The sequence below is a fragment of the Lissotriton helveticus genome, chromosome 3_1, assembly GCF_964261635.1.
Source record: "Lissotriton helveticus chromosome 3_1, aLisHel1.1, whole genome shotgun sequence".
NCBI classification, from domain to species: Eukaryota; Metazoa; Chordata; class Amphibia; order Caudata; family Salamandridae; genus Lissotriton; species Lissotriton helveticus.
The window spans coordinates 391654706-391677378 of record NC_136061.1 but is presented as its reverse complement, the minus strand read 5'-3'; the positions used below and the strand labels follow the sequence as shown (position 1 = coordinate 391677378).

Here is a 22673-nt window from a genome sequence, read left to right as displayed (position 1 = left end):
ATAGCCAACACTCGAGCACTACTGGCTAGATATGATAGGGCTCACTATGACCAGTTGGAAGCCCTATTACAGCATTTGCTTGACCAATACAAAACTCAAGCAAATTTCCTCATTCAAGAAGAAAAATTAATAACACATGCCTCAATTAAAATTGCAGTTGATGCAGCAGACACTGCTTCAAGAGCCATTAATACTAGTGTACTGCTCAGACAACATGCCTGGCTACGTATTTCGGGCTTTAAGCAAAAGGTCTAGACAACCATTCTAAATCAGCCGTTCAATCAAGAACACCTTTTTGGACCGACTGTGGAAACAACTCTTGAAAAAAGACACAGGGACTGCAAAGTCCATGGAAGCATTACAGTCTCCACAAACACATGGTTCCTTTTGTCCTCTCCTTTTATAGAGGAGCCTCTAAAAACATCAGTACAGATACCTCATCCTCATTCAAAACCACCACCCAAACATCCCCCAAAAGAGGATATTTTAGAGGAGGTTACAGAGGGAATAACAACATAGGAAGAGGACGAGGTAACAACAACACTTGTACCTCCCCTGCTTCTAAACAGTGACTTCCCTCCACTCCCCCCAGGCCATTCCACTCCGGTCGGGGGAAGATTATCACAGTTCCTACCTGTCTGGAATTCCATCACAACAGACAAGTGGGTAAGACAAATGATCCAATATGGCTACTGCCTGGAACTTACAGCTCTCCCCTAAACATACCACCCAAACAGCGTCCAATGTCCACAGAACATCTTACACTTTTAAAACAAGAAGTTCTCTCGCTGCTTCAAAAGCAAGCCATAGAGCCAGTCCCCTTACTACATCAGGAAACATGAGTTTACTCCTTATATTTCCTAATCCCCAAAAAGGATGGGACCCTAAGGCCAATAGTCGACCTCAGACCCCTCAATCGGTTTATATACTCGGATCACTTTCACATGATCACTCCCCAACAAGTGCTTCCACTACTCCAACAAGGAGATTTCCTTGCCACACTAGATCTCAGGGACGCCTACTTCCACATTCCCATAGATCCTTCTCACAGGAAGTACCTAAGGTTTGTGGTGGATGGACAACACTATCAGTGCAACGTCCTTCCTTTCTGAGTCTCCACCGCACCCAGGGTGTTTACCAAATGCCTGGCAGTGGTAGCAGCACACCTAAGAAGACAACAAATTCATGTCTTCTCATATCTGGACGACAGGCTAATAAAAGCCAAGTCATTCAACCAGTGTATTCAACACACTCCTCAAACTGTACAAACACTTCACGACTTGGGAGTCACAATCAACTACACCAAGTCCCATCTCTAGCCCTCTCATGTACATCAATATCTAGGGGCCACCATAAACACTTCCACAGCTCTAGTGTATCCCAGTCCAGCGAGGATAGCCAGCATACAAGCTCTCATTACCAAATTTCAAACACCACACTCTCTCCCAGCCAGAGTCTTCATGCAACTAATAGGCATGATGGCATCTTGCATTTTTATTGTACCCTATGCAAGACTTCAAATGCTTCCCTTACAGGAATGTCTAGCACATCAGTGGAATCAGGCTCAAGGACAACTTACAGATCTGGTGTTGGTGGGCAGCCGCGCACACCCCTCTCTGCAGTGGTGGAACACAACAAACTTATCCAAAGGGCGGTCGTTTCTCGAGCCCGTTCCACAGATCGTTCTAACAGACGCATCACTAACAGGATGGGGAGCCCATCTCCTCAATCACACCACTCAAGGCAAATGGACCACTCAACAGAAAGTGCTCCATATCAATCATCTGGAGCTATTAGTAATATTCCTAGCACTGAAATCATTCCAACTCCATGTACAAAACAAGGCTGTCCTAATCGGGATGGACAAGATGACAGCCATGTATTACATACAAAAACAAGGGGGCACACATTCTCTGCAACCGTCCCAGCTCGCACAGAACATTTGGAGGTGGGCCATTCCACAAAACATATACCTGCTTGCAGAGCATCTTCCAGGAGTTCACAATAAGATTGCGGATCTGTTAAGTCGACAGACACAACAGATTCACGAATGGGAAATACATCCACAAGTTCTTCTACCATTTTTCCAAATCTGGGGCCAACCAGACATAGATCTGTTTGCCACACATGAGAACGCAAAATGCCCAACCTTCGCCGCCAGGTTTCCACACCTGCTGTCCAAGGGCAATGCGATAAGGATGAACTGGTCAGGCAGATTTGCGTACGCTTTTCCACCACTCCTACTGATTCCACTAGTGGTACGCAAGCTCCGACAACAGTCTCTAAAATTGATCCTAGTTACTCCCACAAGGGCATGTCAACCGTGCTTCACCACACTGTTGGAAGTCTCACTAGTCCCACACCAAAAACTACGCCTCTCCCCATCACTACTAACGCAGAACCATGGAGAGCTAAGCCCCCCCCCCCCGATCCAACACAGCTGAATCTAGCAATCTGGCTCCTGAAGTCCTAGAGTTCGGTTACCTTAACCTCCCACCTGACTGTATGAACATCATTAAAGAAGCCAGGCAACCTACCACCAGAGCTTGCTATGCAGTAAACTGGAAGAGATTTGCCATTTACTGCACTAACAATCATATCAAGCCACTGGATGCATCCATCCAGAATATCATTTGCTATTTACTCCATTTGCAAAGATGTAATTTAGCATATTCATCCATACATCTACATTTAGCAGCACTTGCCGCTTACTTACAAAACAGACAACACTTGTCACTTTTTAGAGTCCCAGTTATTAAAACCTTTATGGAGGGCCCCAATAGAATCATCCCTCCTAGATTACCACCCTCTCTGGTGTGGAATCTCAACATTGTACTTACTAGGCTCATGGGACCCCCATTTGAACCCTTACATTAATGTGAACTTCAGTTCCTCACATGGAAAGTAGCTTTCCTTATCACAATCACCTCTCTTTGAAGAGTAAGTGAGATCCAAGCTTTAACCATACAAGAACCCTTCTTACAAACACACCGTAACAAGATAGTTCTCAGAACAAATCCAAAATTCCTCACTAAAGTCATCTTTACGTTTCATCTTAACCAATCGGTAAAATTACCAGTGTTTTTTCAAAACCCAGATTCTGTAGCAGAAAGAGCTCTTCACACGCTAGACGTCAAAAGAGCTCTACTTTATTACGTTGACGGGACTAAATCCTTTAGAAAAACAAAACAATTGTTTGTAGCTTTCTCCCCACCGCATAAAGGTAATCCCATCTCTAAAGCTGGGATTGCAAGGTGGATTGTTAAATGTATACAAATATGCTACCAAAAAGCCAAACGCACATTGACGATTCCCCCTAGGGCGCATTCAACACGCAAACTAGGCTCTTCTATGGCATTCTTAGGGAACATTCCCCTAGAAGACATTTGGTAAAGCAGCAACATGGTCTACAACACACACCTTCACTAAACACTATTGTGTTGACGTGCAGGCCAAGCAACTGGCTTCTGTGGGCCAAGCTGTTCTTAAAACACTCTTTCAAACTACTGCAACCGTTACAGGTGACCAACGCTAGGGGAGATACTGCTGTACAGTCTATGCAAAGTGTGTGATCTGCAGCTCATATGCCTTGAACGGAAAATGTTAATTACCAGTATGCATTTGTTCTTGGCATGTAGAGCTGCAGATCCACACACGCCCACCCACCTCCCCCAGACCTTTATCTGTTCCAGTACTATCTTACTTAGATATACACACATGATCATCTTTAATTTTCTACTAACTCCATCATTTCCCATCATGGCGATAAACAATCTGAGGATGGAGTCGATGCCCATGCGCACTATTGTTCAAGGGAGGAGTCGCCTATCTTGTGACTATAAAGACTTCTTCCAAGACAACAACAAGGTGCAACCATCCGAGCCCAACACCAGATGGCGATCTAATGCAAAGTGTGTAGATCTGCACCTCTACATGCCAAGAACAGATGCATACTGGTAAGTAGCATTTTCCTTTAGTAGTTACATATAGACTAGAGTGTGTGAAACTCGCAAATTTGCTGTAGCAGAATTATGCAAAATCATGCGAAATGCATCTTGCACTCCAAATTACCCGAACAGTCTGTTCATGTAAAAATTAAACACGAAAATGTGATTTTAAGTTGATTTCCTGTTATTCGCACTCAAAACACTGCCACTTATGTTTGGATTTGTAGTTTTGCCCTAAAAAATTATCTGAGCGTTTCATTCGGGTAAAAAAACAAACTGAAATGTTTGTTGACCTCCCCCTTTAAAGGAACTGTCACTCGCTTTCAAAGCACTGCTGTTTGCATTCGTATTTGCAGTTTTACACACAAAAATGATGGCCTGCATGGATTAAAAAAAATCTATCCGAAATGCTGCTCACATTTAGAAATTACCCAAACTCTACATGTTGTGTTAACATTTCTTCCTGAAGCTATACAATTTTGTGGAATGGCGCATCTTGAGAGATTTTCTACACAAAACTATTCAAGTCATGCCTGCGCAATTAAAAACTTGCCCTGGCCCGATGTAGACTTGTTTTGCTGATATTAACCTGCATGGATTGAATGGACTAACATCTGATAACTCTGAAACCCTGATAAACTGAAGACCTAAAGTAGGGGGACAACTGTATTTTTGGAAGACCCAGTATGTGCCATTTAACCAAAGGTGGCTACTGGGATGCCTAATGGGACATCTAGAGGACACGGTGTATAATATGAAGTCTGTTGATTTATGACCCATCACACAGGAGGATCTAATTTGAAATGAATAGCATAGAGGGCTTGTAAATGACCAGCGATCTCGCAGTAAAGCCACACAGAGGTTATTGGGAGCAGCATACACTATTTTTTTAAGCGTTTTTAGTTGTATAAGGTATTCCTGGTGACAACAATATATTTTTGCGGCCAGAAGTAGGCCTGTCGTGGAAGGCAGCTCAATTTTGTACTGTGGTTGTGAAGACTGCTTATTGCTAAATGAACTTTGTATGTGTAATTTAACTTCAAGCGGATCTGCTGTGTATTACATGGTGTTAGTCGTGGGTAAGTTAGTACCTATAATCTTGGGGCAGCGACATACAGTGTGCCATTTGTGTTCAAGGATTGAATCCACTGTTGGTATATGAGCTCTGGGGATCCATTGTGTGTCAAGTGACTGGTTTAGGGAAGATGTTGTGTGGGGTAGGGTGCTTTTAGTGACCTTGGGCTGGACGGGATCCAGTGTGAGCCAAGTGACTGGGTCAGATTACAGAGGAGTGCAGTGCAGCATGACCCAAAAGAGGAAACCGTGTCTGTCATTTGACATGAAGTGGTGTGTATGTGAAGTGTGATCTTGATTGTAGGGAGAAGGGAGTGCCTGTCATGAGGCGTGAGGGATCCAGCGTGTCATGTTACAGGAGGCGACGTTGCTCCTAATGTTTTTTACTTGGGAGTCCGGAGGAACGTATAGTTCGGGAAGAACAGTGTTGCATATGTTCCAAGGATTACCCATCGGTTATCGTATGATCTTATTGGAGTTCTGTTGTTTGTCTTGTGAATACAAAAAGGTACCACAAAACAAACGTGTGACTTAAGTGAGTAGATTATGGGTTTTCATGTGGCCTTGTTGAAGTCCTGTTCTGTTTTGTGATACAGTGGGGTGGGAGTGTGGTGACAGCACATCCTTAGGGCACAGCATGTGCTAAGTAGCTTGAGGAAGCATGACCACCATTTTGTAATTGGGATAATGCTTATTGCCTATCTTCTATCACATTCCTACTACAGGTGTGTCAAAGCACTTTTTAATGTGTAAGAAGTGTATGCATGTGCGGATGTGAACTGTGTTGGTTCAGATGACCTAGATGTAGATTGTGTTTAATGTTGTTGTGATATGGTATAGTCATGACGCAGTGTTCTTGACAAGACAAACTCAGTAAAAGTGGTCTGGAAGATTTGGTGAAAGAAACACCTGAGGGAGCTGGTAGCACTTGAGTGTGAATGTGCGGAGCTGAATGCTAAGTGTGTGTAGATGGTTAGGGACTTGCAGTCTTCATGGTGAAGCATACGAAATGCAGCAACTAGAATGGCTTGTGTAAGATTTGTGGGACTTGCATATTCAAGAAGTGTGTGTTGGATGCTGGAAGTTTACATGTGCGAGAACGTAAAGCTCTGTGTGAAGTGTCTGTGTAGGTGAATGTATGTGATTTCTTGGGGGCAAATCTAGCTTCCAAGCACCACAACACTGCACACGAGGAGGGGTATGGGTGATAATAGAAAATTGAGTAACAATAGGGTAAGGAATATAGAAGTGTAAGGGGAAAACGAGGCAAAAGCGAGGTGTGCACTAATTGGGTGGGCAGTATCAGGAAGGGGGGAAATACAAGTGAGCGAGGTGTCAATTCAAGGTGAGTAGTGTAACCAAGTGATCATATTGTGACAATATTATTTGAAGAGCCAGGTTTTTAGCTTGTTTCAGAAGGTGAGAACTTATGCATGCTGCCTGAGATGGGATGAGCTTGCTTTTCAGACTCTCCTAGTGTAGCAGGAGCACACCAGTTGTCTGGTCGTCTCCTTCCTGCACTGCAAGGTGACCTGTGATGCACCATATTTTGAATGTGGATAGTGGGAACTATTGGACTTCCTTCAAATTGCATTTGAGTGTCATACTTTTGAAGCGATTTGTCTGTAGCATAGAGTATGCTGTCCAGGGTGGCCAGGAGGTGGGTAGTTATGTGTGGCTCAAATATAGTCTTACATGGTACAAGACCAGTAATAAAGCAGCATTTTGGATCCTGCAAAAAGGCCTTCATTTTGTTCAGCAACAGTAGTTGAGAACAGGCCAGTCTTGTATTGCCTTTGATGTTTGGTGCAGGCAATTAAGTACTGTTGTGAAGCAAGCTCATCAATATTAGTTTAGAAGACCCAGCTGAGTCTTCTTATTTAACAGAGTTGGTCTTTATGAAACTCAGCTTACTGTAAATCCTGAACATCCATCCCTGAGTTGTAGCAAGGAAGTCCATTAGTCGGTCAGAGTTGTTCACTGTGACACATAGAAATAGACCTACATGTCATTTGCATATTGATGAATAATCATGTCCTCGATAGTCAGCAGAGCTGGATATAGAGGTTGAAAATCACTAGCAAGAGGATCGAGCCTTGTGGAATGGAATAGGCTGCTGGATAGGTTTTAAGCTGAACTTTATGTGAGGATGTGACGCATTACTGGACTAACCTGTCCAAGCACATTCTTTAAGTGAGGGTATCCAGTAAAAGCCCAGTGGTCATTGCGTCAAACGACACAGAGAGGCCAAGAAGGGTGAAAAGATTCAGGGGTCTCTGTTTAGGTGAGCTTAAGTGCATCGTTACCCTCTTTAATGGTAGACACCTCTGTGTTGCATTATAATCTGAATTCAGACTATTTGTCCTGAAGGAGGTCATTGACCTTTATCTTCTCATGACTCTGGTTGTCGGTAGACTTATCAGTGATCGTTCCGTGGATGTGTAGGTAGTTGATAGAACAGTAATATGACAGATCATCATCAGGAAGGCCTGGCATTCTTCAGGAAGTCCACAATGTGTCTATTCTTGCTTAAGAAGTGGAAGGTAGCCTTCGTCAGGGGTGTGCAGACAATGTTGAGGGTTGCACTCAGTGCTTCACTATAAAGGTTCCCACTATTTAAGAATTTCTGAGGATTGTAACTTTGGATTCTCACCATCATCTCTACATTTATTTGAAAATTGAAGCTTATTTTTACTTATCTGTGTATAGTAATCAACATCAACTTTCATTTATTTATTTTTTAAAACCGCTTTTGACACGCATGGAGAACATGTTGTAAACAATGGATAGTATAGGATGTGGCCACCCAGGTTAGCAGCCTTCCGAATATATACTGAAGAAAACAAGAACGTTACCTTCAATTATCTTGTGTAGAGTCATGGGGCAGTCGTTTACCTATAGTATGGAGTACATACGGAGGTGGCGGACAAAGGGTAAGCAAATCACTGCTGCTTAACCTTGAGAAACATTTGACTACAGGGACTTTTGTCCCTCTTCCATGGGGCAATAATAACCGGAGTTAGGAGTACTACATTGACCTCAACAAGTGATACATCCAGAAGGACTACCGCACAGCTAAAACAAATTTAATCCATGAGAGTTGTAATATGAGGGATCTCAGTCCTGAGGGTGGCCACAGACCTCCTTGGGGCTGTAAGGGTGACTGAAACCAGGCGGGCAACTAGACTCAAATTTCGGGGGGGGCTGAAAAAGATTTTGGGGGTGGGGGCTAATTCTTCCGCTTAGGGCCTCCCTGAATGCCGCAGCCAGACTGATTACCAACACTAACAGAAATGAGCACATCTCCCCAGCCTAAAGATCTCTAAAGTGGCTACCCTACGAAGCTAGAATACAATTAAAGATTGCCGTTCTGACACACAAAGCCCTTCCCCAACAAATCACCCAGATATCTGACATATAAACTTGAATTTTCGGGGGATGGCAATCCTTCCAGAAGTGCTACCTCATTGCTACTCAAACCGCAGAAATTTCGTAAAAAGAAAATGAGGCTCAGAGCGTTCTCGGGCGTAGCACCCAAGGTCTGGAACTCTCTCCCACCGAAAATTTGCAGAATCCCCTACACAGTGGTGTTCAAACAGGAAGTAAAAACAATCCTAATGAACAAGTTCCTGCCTTAATTTGTCCATGGCTCATCTGTTTTCGAAGTGTCCGTTATTATTTATTTATTTATTTTTATTATCAATTATTAATGTCTTTGATTCATTGCCTTACCTGTTATGTACGTTGTGCCTTACAGTTTTGTATTTACATTTTTTTCCTGCTCACATTTATGTGCAATCGTACTAGCTTAACATGTTAGCCTCCCTTACTTCAACGTTCCCCTACTTTGTTTCTCCTTCCCATTAATGTGAAGCGCTCTGACACAATTCGGGGTCTTGTAACCGCTATACCAAACTTTTTTAAATAAAAAAAAAAAAATGGTGGTTAGGATGGTGTCTTTCAATTAGATTGCCGTTAGTGGAGGGAATTAGCCAGGTCACCACTGGGGAGGGTACTGAAAGAACTAAGTTTAGTGTGTGGGGTCATCTCAGTTGTGTCAGGTGCATCTGTGATGTTTGTGCCATAGATAGTGGAGAAGTGTGGCTCACTGGTTAGAGGAGGCAGACCTGGAAGCAGAGGTCAGCCCGGGACCAGGGTTCAATTCCCGGCTCGGCGGGGTCTTGAGTCCTAAAATGTCCATGGACTCGACAATTCTCGCTCCGGTGCCTACTCGATTCACGGGTTCACACTCTGCGACTCTGGGCAATAGCTTGCTTAATCTCCACAACGGCCCCTCGCGGCGGGATGCCTGGCTTTCACCTTGCGGATACCCTGCCGGGGTTATCTCACAGGGGAATACCAGGACGCGTTCCCTAAGCAAGCGCTTAGAAACCGCTTGGTGATTTGCGCTATATAAATTCCTGTACATTTACATTTACATTTACATTTACATCTGTATTGACATTTTTGAAAAAGTTGATTGCTGTACACTTCTCGGAATATTCAAGTGGTGGATCACATATGGATTCACATATTACTTAACAATCTTGAATAATACCCTGTCAGTTGCTTTGATGATTGTGCTTGTGTATTGAATAGCCTTGATCACCCTAATGAGGTTCTTGCGGATAGTTCAAAAACTTTTTCAGTGTTATCCAATCTTGCAGCTGAGGTTGTGTTTCCTTCTTCTTCTACCTAAATAATTGAGCTCCTAGTTTAGCCATGATGCGTCAAGCATAATGTTCAGGTCATGGAATTGGTGCTTAGCATCATTATCTGTGAACAGATGCATGGTTTGTTTGAAATCTAGGAGTGCGAACTTAACATCAGTGTTGGGGTTGGAGGTAGCTCAAAAGTACTTTAGGTTCTTGTGGAACATGGCATAGCAAATGACATCCAGGGTTTTCCTTAGTTTATGTTGGTAGATGTTCGTAATGTCCAGCAGGTCAGAAAAAGACAGTCTTAATGTCCTTAGTTGATGCTTTGCCGCAGGGTATTTGAGTTGCTGAGGAAGATGTTCCTTGCATAATTAATTGAGACCAAGTAATGAATTTGGACTACTCAAAATTGAAAGCCAAGTTGGATCTAGTGGTCAGTAGATCGTGGGATGTAGTACATTGTTTATAGCCGGAAGTGGCAATTGAGGAGCTCAAATGATGGCTCCTAGTGTGGAATGCAGGATTGTGTTAATCAGTGGGGAAAAAACAGAACCTTTGCCTGTTCTGTTTAACAGTTCATGTCATGGATGCTGTAGGCTGGTAGACCAAGGTATCAAAGACATTATTGACAGTATCAGTGAACCAAGATTCTAACAAAATCGATTTGAGATAACATGAAATCTGTTAAATCTGCTGCATGAATGATTGCCGATTGAGCATTATTTGCTTTATGATGTGAAGTGTGGGATTTTTTGGAGGTTGCATGGGCTGCTTTCACATGGATACGAGGGGTTGTATGTGAGGAAAGTAGTGGAGATGGTGTCTGAAAAGGTGGGCAAAATGCAAATGGTGCCATGCATATGTGTTCGATCATTGCACCTCAAGTGTGCTGCAACATGTAGAGTCAGAAGATCCATTCAAGAGTTAGAAAGTGATTGGAAGTGCTCCAAGTTGACATTGAATTTGAGTGCATATTGCGAAGCAGAAAATGATTGTCATGCATTGGTGGTGGCTCATACACAGCCGCATAGTTGTTTAGGTACCCAAATCTATTGCTGAAACCTAGGGCACAGGCTCCTTCTAGAGGAATGTGTCAAACCAATGATTGATGATAGAGTTCCATGTCTGTAGTAAGATAGAATTTAGGGTCTACTTAACGTTTGTGTAGGCATGGTACCGAATATGTGAGATTTAAGTGCGGGATTGTGAGTCCTGCTGACATTGGTGGCAGATAAGTTGGACATTGTTCTGTAGTTTAATATCAGTTCTGAAAATGATAAGTAATGTTGCACTGCCTAGAGATAGTAGTTCAGTATAGGTGAAAAGGTAATTCTGGATGACCTTGTGGATGATAAGATGTACATGAATATTCCTGCTATGAACTGGAGTAAATGTCAAGACTAGGTTTCCATGGAGTTTCCAGGCCAAGTTTAGCTGGATCTTCGAGCTAAGGCCACATCTGGGCCAATATTACCAAAGTATTTCCCCCCCCTAAGAAAAGCCTCAGGGGCTTAAAGGAAACTCTCCTGGCATCAGAAAGCTTCCAATAGAAACAGTGTAGGGTTGAGAGTCGCGCGAGCGCGTCGACAAGATGGCCGCCGCCGCTCCGTAACTTCATCAGCCTAATGAGCTGAATAACGACGATTTTTTCCACAAGGTTTGCTCACTTTTGGTAGCGCTTGCCTTCTATGCCGGCCCCCTACCTTTGCTGTGAATTTTGGGCGTTTTCATCGCGTGGGGATCCCTCTGTCTGCTTCCTGGCTCCTCTCCCCAGCCTCTGCTCCGGTTCTGCCGATTGCCTCAGCACGGGGGCGATGCATTTCTGAAGAAAGGGCCTGGCTTGGGCCTAGCCACTCCCACGGCTCACATTAACTCTTACACTGCCTTTTCCTCAAGTGCTTTGGGAGCTTTTAATACCCTTTTCCTCATATTTATTAAATTTTGAGGTGGAATTGGTATTTCTACATTTTCCTGACGCAAAAAGTTGTTTTTCTCCTCAAAATGGATAACAAAAATTCTGCTAACAACAAAAGGAAGCAGCAGGTGTCTCCTCCCCCAAATAAATCGAAAGTTGTTGAAACTTCTGAACCTTCACTTACTCTGATACTGAAAGAAATAAAGGCGCTGCGCATGAATACTGATACTATTGCAAATGAAATGAAAAATGTTCGCAAAGATATGGCGTCAATGTCCATGAAAGTTTCTGACAATTCTATTAAAATTCAGGACAATAAAACCAAACTCGATGCATTTACACCTTTGATGGCTCAGATAGTACCAATGCATACCCAATTATTGGAATTGGAGAACCGTAATAGACAATATAATCTCCGCATTTTCAATTTGCCTGAAGAAGTTGAGGGCTCCGACTGTCGCTTGTACCTGGAATCTTTGCTGCCTGGTCTTCTAAATATCAAATTTCCAGAAAAATTTGAGGTGGACAAAGCGCATAGAATTCCCTCACACAGGAATCCACGCCATACCAAACCCAGGCAGGTGATTTTTAAGGTCTTGCGTCACCATCACTTGGTTCTCATAAGGAAAGCTGTCAGAGACATTCCTTCGCTTCTGGTAAATGGCTCCAAAATATTTATCCATCAAGACTTTGCTAAGGAAACGGTTGCTATTCGCAAGGAATTCTCTTCTATGCGTCCACATCTGAAAAGCCTTGGTTTTAAGTATGGTCTATTTGATCCGTCTACAATGCGAGTTTGGAAAGACACCTTCTCAAAATCTTTTCATCGTCCTGCAGACTTAAGACTCTTTTTGGACCAACAAGCTTCGTCATCAATGGAGACTCAAGCTCCTATTACTTGATCGCATTTAATTTGAGCATTCCTGGCGATTATTCTTTCTTCATGGGCTCCAACGGTCTCTGGCCATGCTTGTGGAACGTGTGTGCGACTCTGTGTCCTTACTTATGTACCTTGTTTGTACCTTTTTCTTCCTTTTCTGTTTCTTCCTTTTGTGTCTTTCCCTGCCTTTTCTAGCTTTCTACGTAGAGTTACTTCTCTTCCATGGCTGTTCTCCCTCTTCTCTTTCTTTAACTCCTCTCTTCATCCTCATTTTACTTCTTCATGGCTACTACACATGATGTTAAAATTGTTTCTCTTAATGTTAAAGGTCTGCGACATCCAGTTAAACGAACGAAAATTCTAGACTACTTGGGGGCTTCTAAAGCTGATCTATGTTTTCTTCAAGAAACACATGTTGATGACAACATTTTACAATATATGAACAAAAAGTGGGTGGACACTATTGTTTCGTCACCTGCCCTTGGTAAGAAAAATGGGGTTGCGATTTTCTTTGCAAAGAGATTACACTGTCAGATTATTAATAAATTCACAGATGCAGAAGGTAGATTTATTGTTGTTAAAGTTAAAATTCATGACTCCACCTTCTTTTTGCTTAATATCTATGGCCCCACAGCCGATGATCCTTCGTTTTGGTCTAACTTATCTACAGAAGTTCTAAAGTTGGGACAAGTTCCTTTGATTGTTGGAGGGGATTTTAATGTGATCATTGATCCATTACTTGATAGACTTTCTACTACCAAGTTTAGACCCCCTAAAGTTTTTCATGCTTTTAAATCTTTCCTTAGTACTACTAAACTGGCTGATGTATGGAGACTACACTTTCCCACTGAAAAATGTTTTTCTTTTTTCTCTAATCCCCATAATTCTCATTCAAGGATTGATTATTTTTTGATTTCACCTTCCCTACTTCAGTCAGCTACTAATCCTGTTATAGGCACTATAGACATTTCAGACCATGCTTTAATTTCATTTGTCTTAAATATCTCTTCTACTTTTACTAAACAAAATAGGTGGCGTATGAACTCCAACATTGTCCTTACTGATAAGCATAAACCTAAACTGTTGCAGGCTATAAAAGATTATTTTTTATTCAACCCTGAAGACTCCACATCAATTGTCACCAGATGGGATGCATTTAAGGCCTACATTAGAGGTACCACTATTTCTATTATGGCTCATGAGAACAAACAATTTAACGCTAACATTAAGCATTTGGAAAAGCAAATTGCTAAATTTGAGCGTTTGTTTATCTCGTCCAATGACCCCCAGTACAAACTTACACTTCAAAAACTCCGCTATGAATTTAATACCATTCTTAGTCACAGAGCAGGAGTCCAACTTTCAAAGTCCAATGCTAAATTTCGTTTTAATACCAACAGATCGGGAAAACTCCTTGCTAATTACTTACGAATTAAAAGAGATAAGACTCAGATTACCTCTGTACGAGGATCTCAAGGCAAAGTGGCTATTTCTCATAACGATATTGTGCAAGAATTTTTACGTTTTTATTCTACCCTTTATAGTAAACCTGACACCTGAAGAAATTTTGCTTGCCATTAAGTCACTTCCCAAGAATAAATCTCCAGGTCCGGATGGTATCCCAGCAGAATTTTACAAAGAATTTCAATCCCATCTCCTCCCTTATTTGAATACCCTTTTCTCTCATTTTGGCTCCTCTGGTACTATCTCGGGCTCTTTTACGGACGCCTTAATTATTGTACTGCCTAAGCCTGATAAAGATCCTACCTTGGTCTCTAATTATCGCCCCATTTCCCTAATAAACCAGGATTGTAAGCTCTATGCGAAAATCCTAGCTACTAGACTAGCTCCTGTACTCCATTCCATTATTCACCCAGACCAATCTGGTTTCATGAAAAATAGATATTCTGCTAATAATACTAGAACTCTACTACATATTATTGAACAAAGTTCTCAACTTACTTCTCCTGCGGGAGTGATGGCATTAGATGCAGAAAAAGCATTTGATAAGATTCACTGGCAATTTTTATTTAAAACTTTATTGTCCTTTGATTTTGGTGCCCCTTTTATTCGTATGATTTCTGCTTTATATTTTGCCCCTACTGCTCGTTTGTTCATTAATGGTCAAATTTCTAGTCAATTTCCACTCTTTAGAGGAACTAGGCAAGGTTGTCCCCTTTCTCCACTGTTATTTCTCTTAGGTATTGAACCTTTTCTTAATTATATTCGCCTTTGTGATGACATTCAGGGTATTATGATCAATGATGTAACTGTTAAAACTTTAGCCTATGCAGATGATGTTTTATTATTTATTAATAACCCTCTTTCTTCTGTCCCTTCCCTATTAGACATTATTGCTCAATACTCTATGGTTTCAGGTTACAAATTGAATGTAAGCAAAACTGAATTTTTTCCTTTGAATGTGTTTTGTACCTCAGAGATGCTCCCAAACACAGATATTCTTTGGCAAACAACCAAACTTAAGTATTTGGGTATTCTATTTGCTTAATCGCTGTCAGCTACATTAAAACTTAACTCTGATTTCATAATTGACTACATTAAATACAAAACGTCCAAGTGGTCTGCCCTTCATCTCACTTGGTGGGGAAGAATGGAATCTATAAAAATGAATATAGCGCCTAAAGTTTTTTACTCTTTAGCTATGATCCCCACCCAATTTCCTCTCAGTTTTTATAAAACTATTGACACACTCTTATCTAAATTCCTTTGGTCTAACAAAGCCCCTCGTATTGCTTACAAAAAGTTAAAAATTCCTAAGGCCCAGGCTGGTTTTTCCCTGCCAGACTTTCACCTTTACCATAAAGCTTTTATCTTAAAGCAGAGTACCCTTTGGTTTAATACTTCACATATGGTCAAACCTCCAATTTGGTTGGATATTGAAGCGTCCATTATACGGCCCTTTTCTTTACCTTCATTGATGTCAATGTCATCCACAGCGAAGGTTGTTCATCTTTCCTCTATCATTAAGTCCTCCAGATTGATAATTAATGATTTAGATTCTAATTTTGAATTGCCCCTACTCTCCACAGTCCACTTGTCTTTATGGCACAGTGCACTACTTAAATTGAACAGAAACATTAACTTCTGGTCCTCCTGGATTTCAAAAGGAATTTTATATCTTAAAGATGTCTTTAATGGTAATGCTTTTATTCCTTTTGAACAGCTACAGTTAACGTTTGGTCTCCCAGCTACTGACTTTTTAAAATATCAATTCTTGTGTAACTCTATTTTGGATTCCTTTCCCAATGGTATTCCCTCTTCCACCACAAATGACCTATTAATTTACCTCACAGCTGCAACATCGTCCCCTAAAGCTGTCTCTGTTTTTTATAAAAAAAAAATCCACCTCACTGGGCTCCAATGTTCAGATTATTTCGTCGTTCTGGAACAATGAACTTTCCATCTCCCTGTCAGATGACTCATGATCCTCTATATGGCTTGACAGTATCTCAGGCTGGCTCCCAGTGTCCCTTTATCAAACCAATGCCTATATTTTATTTAACACTTTGTGGACTCCATCACGTCTATTTCGTGCAAAACTGTTACTTTCTGATGTTTGTTGGCACTGCAATGCTAGCCATGGTTCACTACGCCATATGTTGTTTGACTGTCCAGTTATTATGAAATTTTGGTTGGAAGTATGGAGTATAATTTTGAAAATGTTACCTTTACAAGATGATATTTCCTTTAATTTATTAATTTGCAAATCGATTGCCCTAACTTATCCCCTTTCTGAGTCAGAGGCAAAATTGTTTAATTTTCTAATCACAGCTGCCTTAAAATCCATTACTTTCTGTTGGAAAGATGCTTCTTCTCATTCAGTCCATGCTTGGTGGTCATGGATTACCTTTACGAGAAGAGGTGCGCAGCTATCCCTTAAAGGCGTTACTCATAATTCACAATCATTTCAGTCGTTTTGGTCTCCTATTGATTCATATGTTTTGCAATGATATTGTTATACATTTTCTTATGTTCTATTTTTACATTACAATTTAACTGTAACTCTGTAGTTTATGAATTTATGATCCTATGACATGTTCTTTCCTTCCCCTCTCCCTCCCTTTCCTCCTTTCCCTTCCTCTTTAATTGCGATTCTCTTTTATTATTATATGCTAATATTGCGTATTTTGGTTTAATGCATTTCATATTGATTATTTGATCGCTTCTGCTTGTAACTTCCTTCCTCTTTTTGTTCATTTTCATTTTGTCTTAAAACTTAATAACATCTTTCTGAACATAAAAAAAAAGAAACAGTGTAGGGTTAAAGTGTTGTGCTTCTGAGATTGAAGGTAGAGTCTTATCATGAATGCTCAGTTTTGGATCCTCTGGAGACTCTTTAGGAGGTAGTTAGGAGTGCAGAAAAAGACTAGTGGTGTAGCACTAACTTAGGAGCTTTCAAGCAGGAGTGGCTTGAATTGGTGAAGACAACTGAGATGTAGTAAAAACTGTCTGACCTTCCTTAGGTGATGTGCAGAAGGCCTTGTTATCCATTTTACTTAATATCCTAGAACACTGTCAAAGTTCAAGGAATTTCAAGGCTTTTTTCTGACTCTTGGTCAAGCTCAACAGCCCGTAAGAGGACGTTAGAACCATAAAGAAGGCCACACAGGTCAATATTTTGGTCTTACAATCAGCATAGTACTCTCATTGATCTTTAAATAGTTTGATGTCATACAGTCATATGTGATGAGACATAATCCCAGCATGGGGAGTCTTGTTGAGATTAGTTACACAATAAGTTGGGTGTTATCCTCGTGGGTAATCGTGTAAGCCAAATGTTTTGATCAGGCAAGGCAACCACCTAAGGTCCATCTAGTTGCCTGAATTTTTATAATCAAAAGATGGTTCCCACAGAAGAGGATTAATGTTAAATACTTCAGGATTACTTGTGTAATTTTTATGATGCAAGTATGGCATGACATGGTTTTCCACATTAGTGAGGTAAATGTGGAGATGAGAAACTACAAGAGCACTAGGGATCCAGATCTTTGACATAGGGTAGTACCTTGACAAAGTCAGAATGTGAAAAGCTGATGGAAGCACTGAGGTGCATCCTCGATGTCTTGGGACTGAAGGAGAATAAGCAAGGTTGCATCTGTTCCAACTCAAGCACCTGCTTTGTGCAGTAGGTCTTGATGTCTTTTCAGAGTGTTTGGCCAGGGTGTCAGAGGAGTTGAAGTGGCTGGATTCACAGAGTCGTTTTGATAGAATTTTGAAAGACTCATTTGTAGAGCAATTGATGTAAACAAGACATGCACTGTAATATGTACTCCTGGAATTCCTGATTGTCTTGTCTGCTGTAAGGTGTTGAATTTAGATTTGCTTGTTGGGTGGTTCTGAATTGGCCTTCCATTTGTTCAAGGATGGGACTCTAAGAAATGAAGCCCATAAGTTCCTTGGTTTACGATTTGACATGTATGAAATATAAGGTTGAGTCAATGGATTGTGACTGGTATTAGAGTTCCATGGCCACTGATATCCCATGGTCTAAGACAGATAGCTGTGTTCATTTAGATGAAGACCTGAAGTTGTGGAGTTATTGAGGAACTCCAAAGGAATGTGTATCACAATCTTCTTCATGACCAGATAAAGGAACTGGTAATGGTAATACAAGGATGAATTTTTGTAGGAGGCATTCCCTAGAATGAAAGGGATAGCCCAATGCTTACTACAGAGAAAAGAGTAGTGCTTGAAATTTAAGAGGGTCATTGCATCAGAGTAGGTGCAGTCAAATAAATGACTAACCCAGCGACTAGTTGCAAATCTAAGTCTGAGCAATTCAAGGAATGGGATGTTTGATTTGTTGGTATCATAATCTGGTATTTCCTATCGGATATTGAATTTTCCAAGCATGAATAAAGAAGCTTGTTTCAAATCCCCATAAATGGTTAATTTACAGAATAATTTATCGCAAGTAGAATTATATGGAGGCGATTTAGAGGTGAGCAAGATAGAATAGAAGAACTGCTGGAAGAAGTTGCATCATTTCAGGGTGGATTTGCACCCTGGAGTAGAGATAGTCGGAAAGGTAGTATTGAAAGCATGGTAGATGTTGGAACTAGGGTTGGGGTAAGATTTGTGGACTAATGCGAGCATAGTGGCCCTCTTGTTGAGTTATCTTTTAGGTCAATCTCGTACCCTAAAAGAAGAGCATCATGGAGAATAGGAGCTGGGCCTTTGTTGTGCAAGGTTTCACTCACAAAGAACAGATTAGATGTATAATCGAGGAGATCTTGTGTGTGGTAATTTATGTTAATTTTTAACAAATCTGCTTTCGATGAGAATACACATGTTGGGAGGAAATATTAAAGGTAGAGGGAAGGAATGAGAAGGAGATGGGATTTAGCTTGAGAGATTAGAAGGAGTGAGTAGAGTGAGGAAGAGTTTGACTAGGTTTGGATTGAGAAAGTGGTGCAACAGTGTGCCAGTCTGTAGACGAAAGACAGAGGGAAGCTATATTGAGTGAGTAAAAGTCCACATTTGTAAAGCGCACAATTACCCGTAAGGGTCTCTAGGCGCTGGGGGGCCGTCGGGAAGATTAAGCGAGCTATTGCCCAGAGTCACATGGTGCTGGGCTAACCTGCCGCCGGAGCCGGGGATCGAACCGTGGTCCCCAGATTCCAGCGTCAGTCGCCCTGGCCGCGGCGCAGTGAGTGGTGTACAAAGAAGAGGGGATGCAATGTGCCCAGACTCCTTTCCCTAATTAGAGAGGTTAGGCTGTAGGTAGCATGGAGTCTTTATCTGAGAGACAGTCTGAAGCTGTTAGGTTATGGAGATGCAAAGAAGAGGACTGTTTCTGAGAAGAGTGATTACATTGTTGTTGCTTGTAAAAAGAAGGTGTGCAATTGTTGTGGATTGATTGGATGAAAAGAGGTGGGGGAGGAGATTGGTAGACATTTGATAGAAAAGCAGGACTTAGAATTAAAAAAAAATGCCCTGCACTCCATTGCCTCTTCCATCTTAAATTGTGTCTTGTCCAGACTGTTTGCTTCCGTCAGCAGGCAGTGGAGAGACAATAACACAGACCAGTGCTCAGAGTAAAGGTGGTTGTACACAAAACAGCCTCGGGGCAGCGTCAGAAGGGTCTAAACACCTAACAATGGATCATTTTTAAAAAGGTTTCTATTGTGTGTTTTTTGTTGTAATTCAGCACTTAATGTTTCATGGACAGCGGCCAGTGACGTTGTGTACCCGTACCTTTTTAACAGGGGAAGGACTCGACTCCTATGGTCTCAAGGTACAATATCTAGACCTCAGTTTGGAAATTACTTATTGTGCAATGGGAATTAAAGAGGAAGCCTCCTGATCCAGTCAGTCACACTTTGGCACTGATATCATTACCTTATTGCTGTGTATTGTATTGTGTAACATCATCACCTTGTTGCTGTATTTTTGTACTTTAACTGTATGTTCTCACTTTTTAATATGTTTTGTTTATAGCTCCCGCTGACCACATTTGACCTACATGTATACTCTCATGTATCTCAAATTGTCTTTAGCACACTACTTGTAAAGCGCTCTGATACCTTTGGGGCTAGCTAGCGCTATATAAAACTCTCAATAAATAAATAAATAAAATAAAATATTCCGAGGATTGCTGGGCAGTTCAGGCATTTTACAGATGTGCAGGTCAAGTGTATGTTAGAACTGCAACAGTATATGTGGTATATCTAACTGACATGCCACTGAGAAGTGAAGTAGCACTACAAAGGTGCTGCAGATAGACCTTGTAATGTTTGACCAGAATTTCATTAGTATACTCACATGTCTTTAGCACTTGCAAGAAACACTAGCCTAAGCCCCTTGCATCTGCTACCACCTACAAGCACTAAATGATAATTATCCTCATGGGTTCAGAGGTTTAGGCGAAGTGTCAACAAAAATGGCCAGCATAATAGGGTCCTGTATTTCAGGTATTTAAGTGCAATTTTAGGAACATGATACATTTTCCAAGGCTCCCCAGTTAGAATGTGTTTCATCACTGGAATGTAGTTCTGCTTGTTAGAAATATACCCTCTCTAACAGAATTCAAATCCGCACTGAAGACTCGCCTCTTGGAGTTGAAGTCTGCACTGCGTATGTGAACTCTGCTTAGTCTCCCCTCTTCAACAAAGTTTTTCTTCACTGACCAAGTCTATAAACATAAGTAGCAACTGGATTAGATTGTGTTTTGAGATGCTGATTTGTTAGTTTATTTGTCTCGGCCTTCACCTCAGTTGTTAACTCTCCATTGCCATTCTGGAAGTATACCCGCATTGGTCCTTCCATTTAACTTATGCACAGTACTGCTATCACTTGGGTATGAGCATTCCTCTTTGAAATCCTCATGTTTTGTTCCTTTGCTAAATAAGTAAAATATGTAAATAAACATAACAGACATTTGTACAAGGAGAAGTTGCTCTCTGCAGCTGACTGCAAATATCGACTCACTAAGACATAATTAGCGTATTTCGTAAATTAGATGCATAATTTGTCCTGCAGAGCTTTTTTGTGTATCAGATTTCGGTGTGACCACCCTGTGTCCTGCAGTCTCCCAACAGTCTGATCTGGTTCCCACTGTTGTAATGAAATAACAAACATGCAGCTTTTGTGAAACTAGTATACAACAATGTGCGAGTGTGTGCATGTGTGAGCACAGGACTCATCATATACTGTGATACAGCCACCCATTCAGCTTTCATTTTGCTGAGGGCTAAACTAATTATTTGATTCCTAAATCCAACCATTTATCTATTGTATTTTGTGACCCCATAAAGGTTGTTTTTCCGTTGAATCAGGCTCAATGTCCTAATTTTCTTTAAAATATTGAAGTCCGCATCCAGCAGGTCTTAGGCTGTAATCTATAGTGCCACCTGACAAAGTCTTATGTGTTTGGAAAGCTTGATGTATTTGCCTTCCTAAATAAATGGACTGCACTTGATAAGGCTTCTTGGGGATGGCTGCAATCATTGAGTTCTCACCTCTCAGACCCAAGACAGTGATTTTAAAATGTGTTCTTCTTCCTTTCCCTCCTGAACAGGACCACAACTGCAGGCAGGCGAGTCGAGTTCGCAGTCTGATGATCCACGAGGTTGGTGGTTCTCAAACCCACATGAGGAGACCTTTGATGCGCTTGAGGATTCAGACTCCTGCCAAGGGCTGGAAGAGTCCCTGAAAATAATCACCAAGGCCTTTCTTGAGCAGGGACCCTTTGATGGCATTTTGGGCTTCAGTCAGGGAGCGGCTCTGGTGCCAATGCTATGTGCCTTGAAGCAGCAAGGAGATGAGCGCTTTAAGTTTGACTTTGCTATTCTGGTCGCTGGATTCAAAAGCCGATCAACGGTACATCAGGTGTTCTATCAAAAGCCTATTGGGGTTCCTAGTCTCCATGTTTTCGGGGAGACTGACCGTGTGATTCCAGGAGAAATGAGCCAGGAACTAGCATCACTATTTATCGATCCAATGATTCTCACCCACAAGGGAGGTCACTTCATACCAGCCTCCGCACCACAGAAGAAAGTGTATTTGGAATTTTTGGACAAGTTTTCAATATCATTGAGTGGAAATTCTTGACCTTTTAAAGTTCATGCATTCAAGATATTGTTATCTTTCAGTAATACATATTTAAAGACCAAACTTGTTCTGTCTGTGTCTTTATTACATCCATGCATGGTATTGTAATGTGAAGGTGGTGTATAATCCCATTTCAGATAGTACACAGTGAGGAGAAGACTGTCCCAGCTGTGCACAGTACTCCTCACGTGCTCCAGAACATTTAGAAAAAGTCTGATACTTGTGTAACTACTTGAACAGGTTTGCTTACAGTTTGTAGAAGGCTCTTGGGGAGCTTGCAAGACTAAATCAGTTGACTACTCACATATTCTCTACTCCTAGCTCTTAATTTCACTGGATTATTGTTATTTCTTCCTTGCCAGTATCGTAGTCTGAATTTGGATAGGCCAAACATCATCCTCCTGCAGGACCCAGAGATTACAGTGTACTAAGCCAGGTTGGATTCCATGAGGGCCATTGAATAGAGTTATTAAAGGGACCTTGACCTTCCTTTTCTCCAGTGCCTGTTGTAGAATAAGAATAGGCTTTTTCCCCTTTCCCAGGGCTCAGTATACTTTTGCTTACAAAGTTTAGCCAGTGGTACGTTAGCTTCCTTGGCCCTTCCGTGGTTGATGTGGTCCAGCTTT

General features: G+C 41.4%; 1 protein-coding gene across 1 annotated transcript in view; it reads left to right on the top strand.

Annotated features, from left to right (window-relative positions):
• Positions 1–22104, top strand: part of OVCA2 (OVCA2 serine hydrolase domain containing) — a 56007-nt gene extending 33903 nt beyond the window's left edge. The window contains exon 2 of the mRNA XM_078683620.1: positions 21515–22104. Coding sequence (XP_078539746.1) covers positions 21515–22047 — 533 coding nt within the window. The 3' untranslated portion in view covers positions 22048–22104. The remainder of the gene's footprint in view (positions 1–21514) is intronic.
• The last annotated feature ends 569 nt before the right edge of the window (positions 22105–22673 follow it).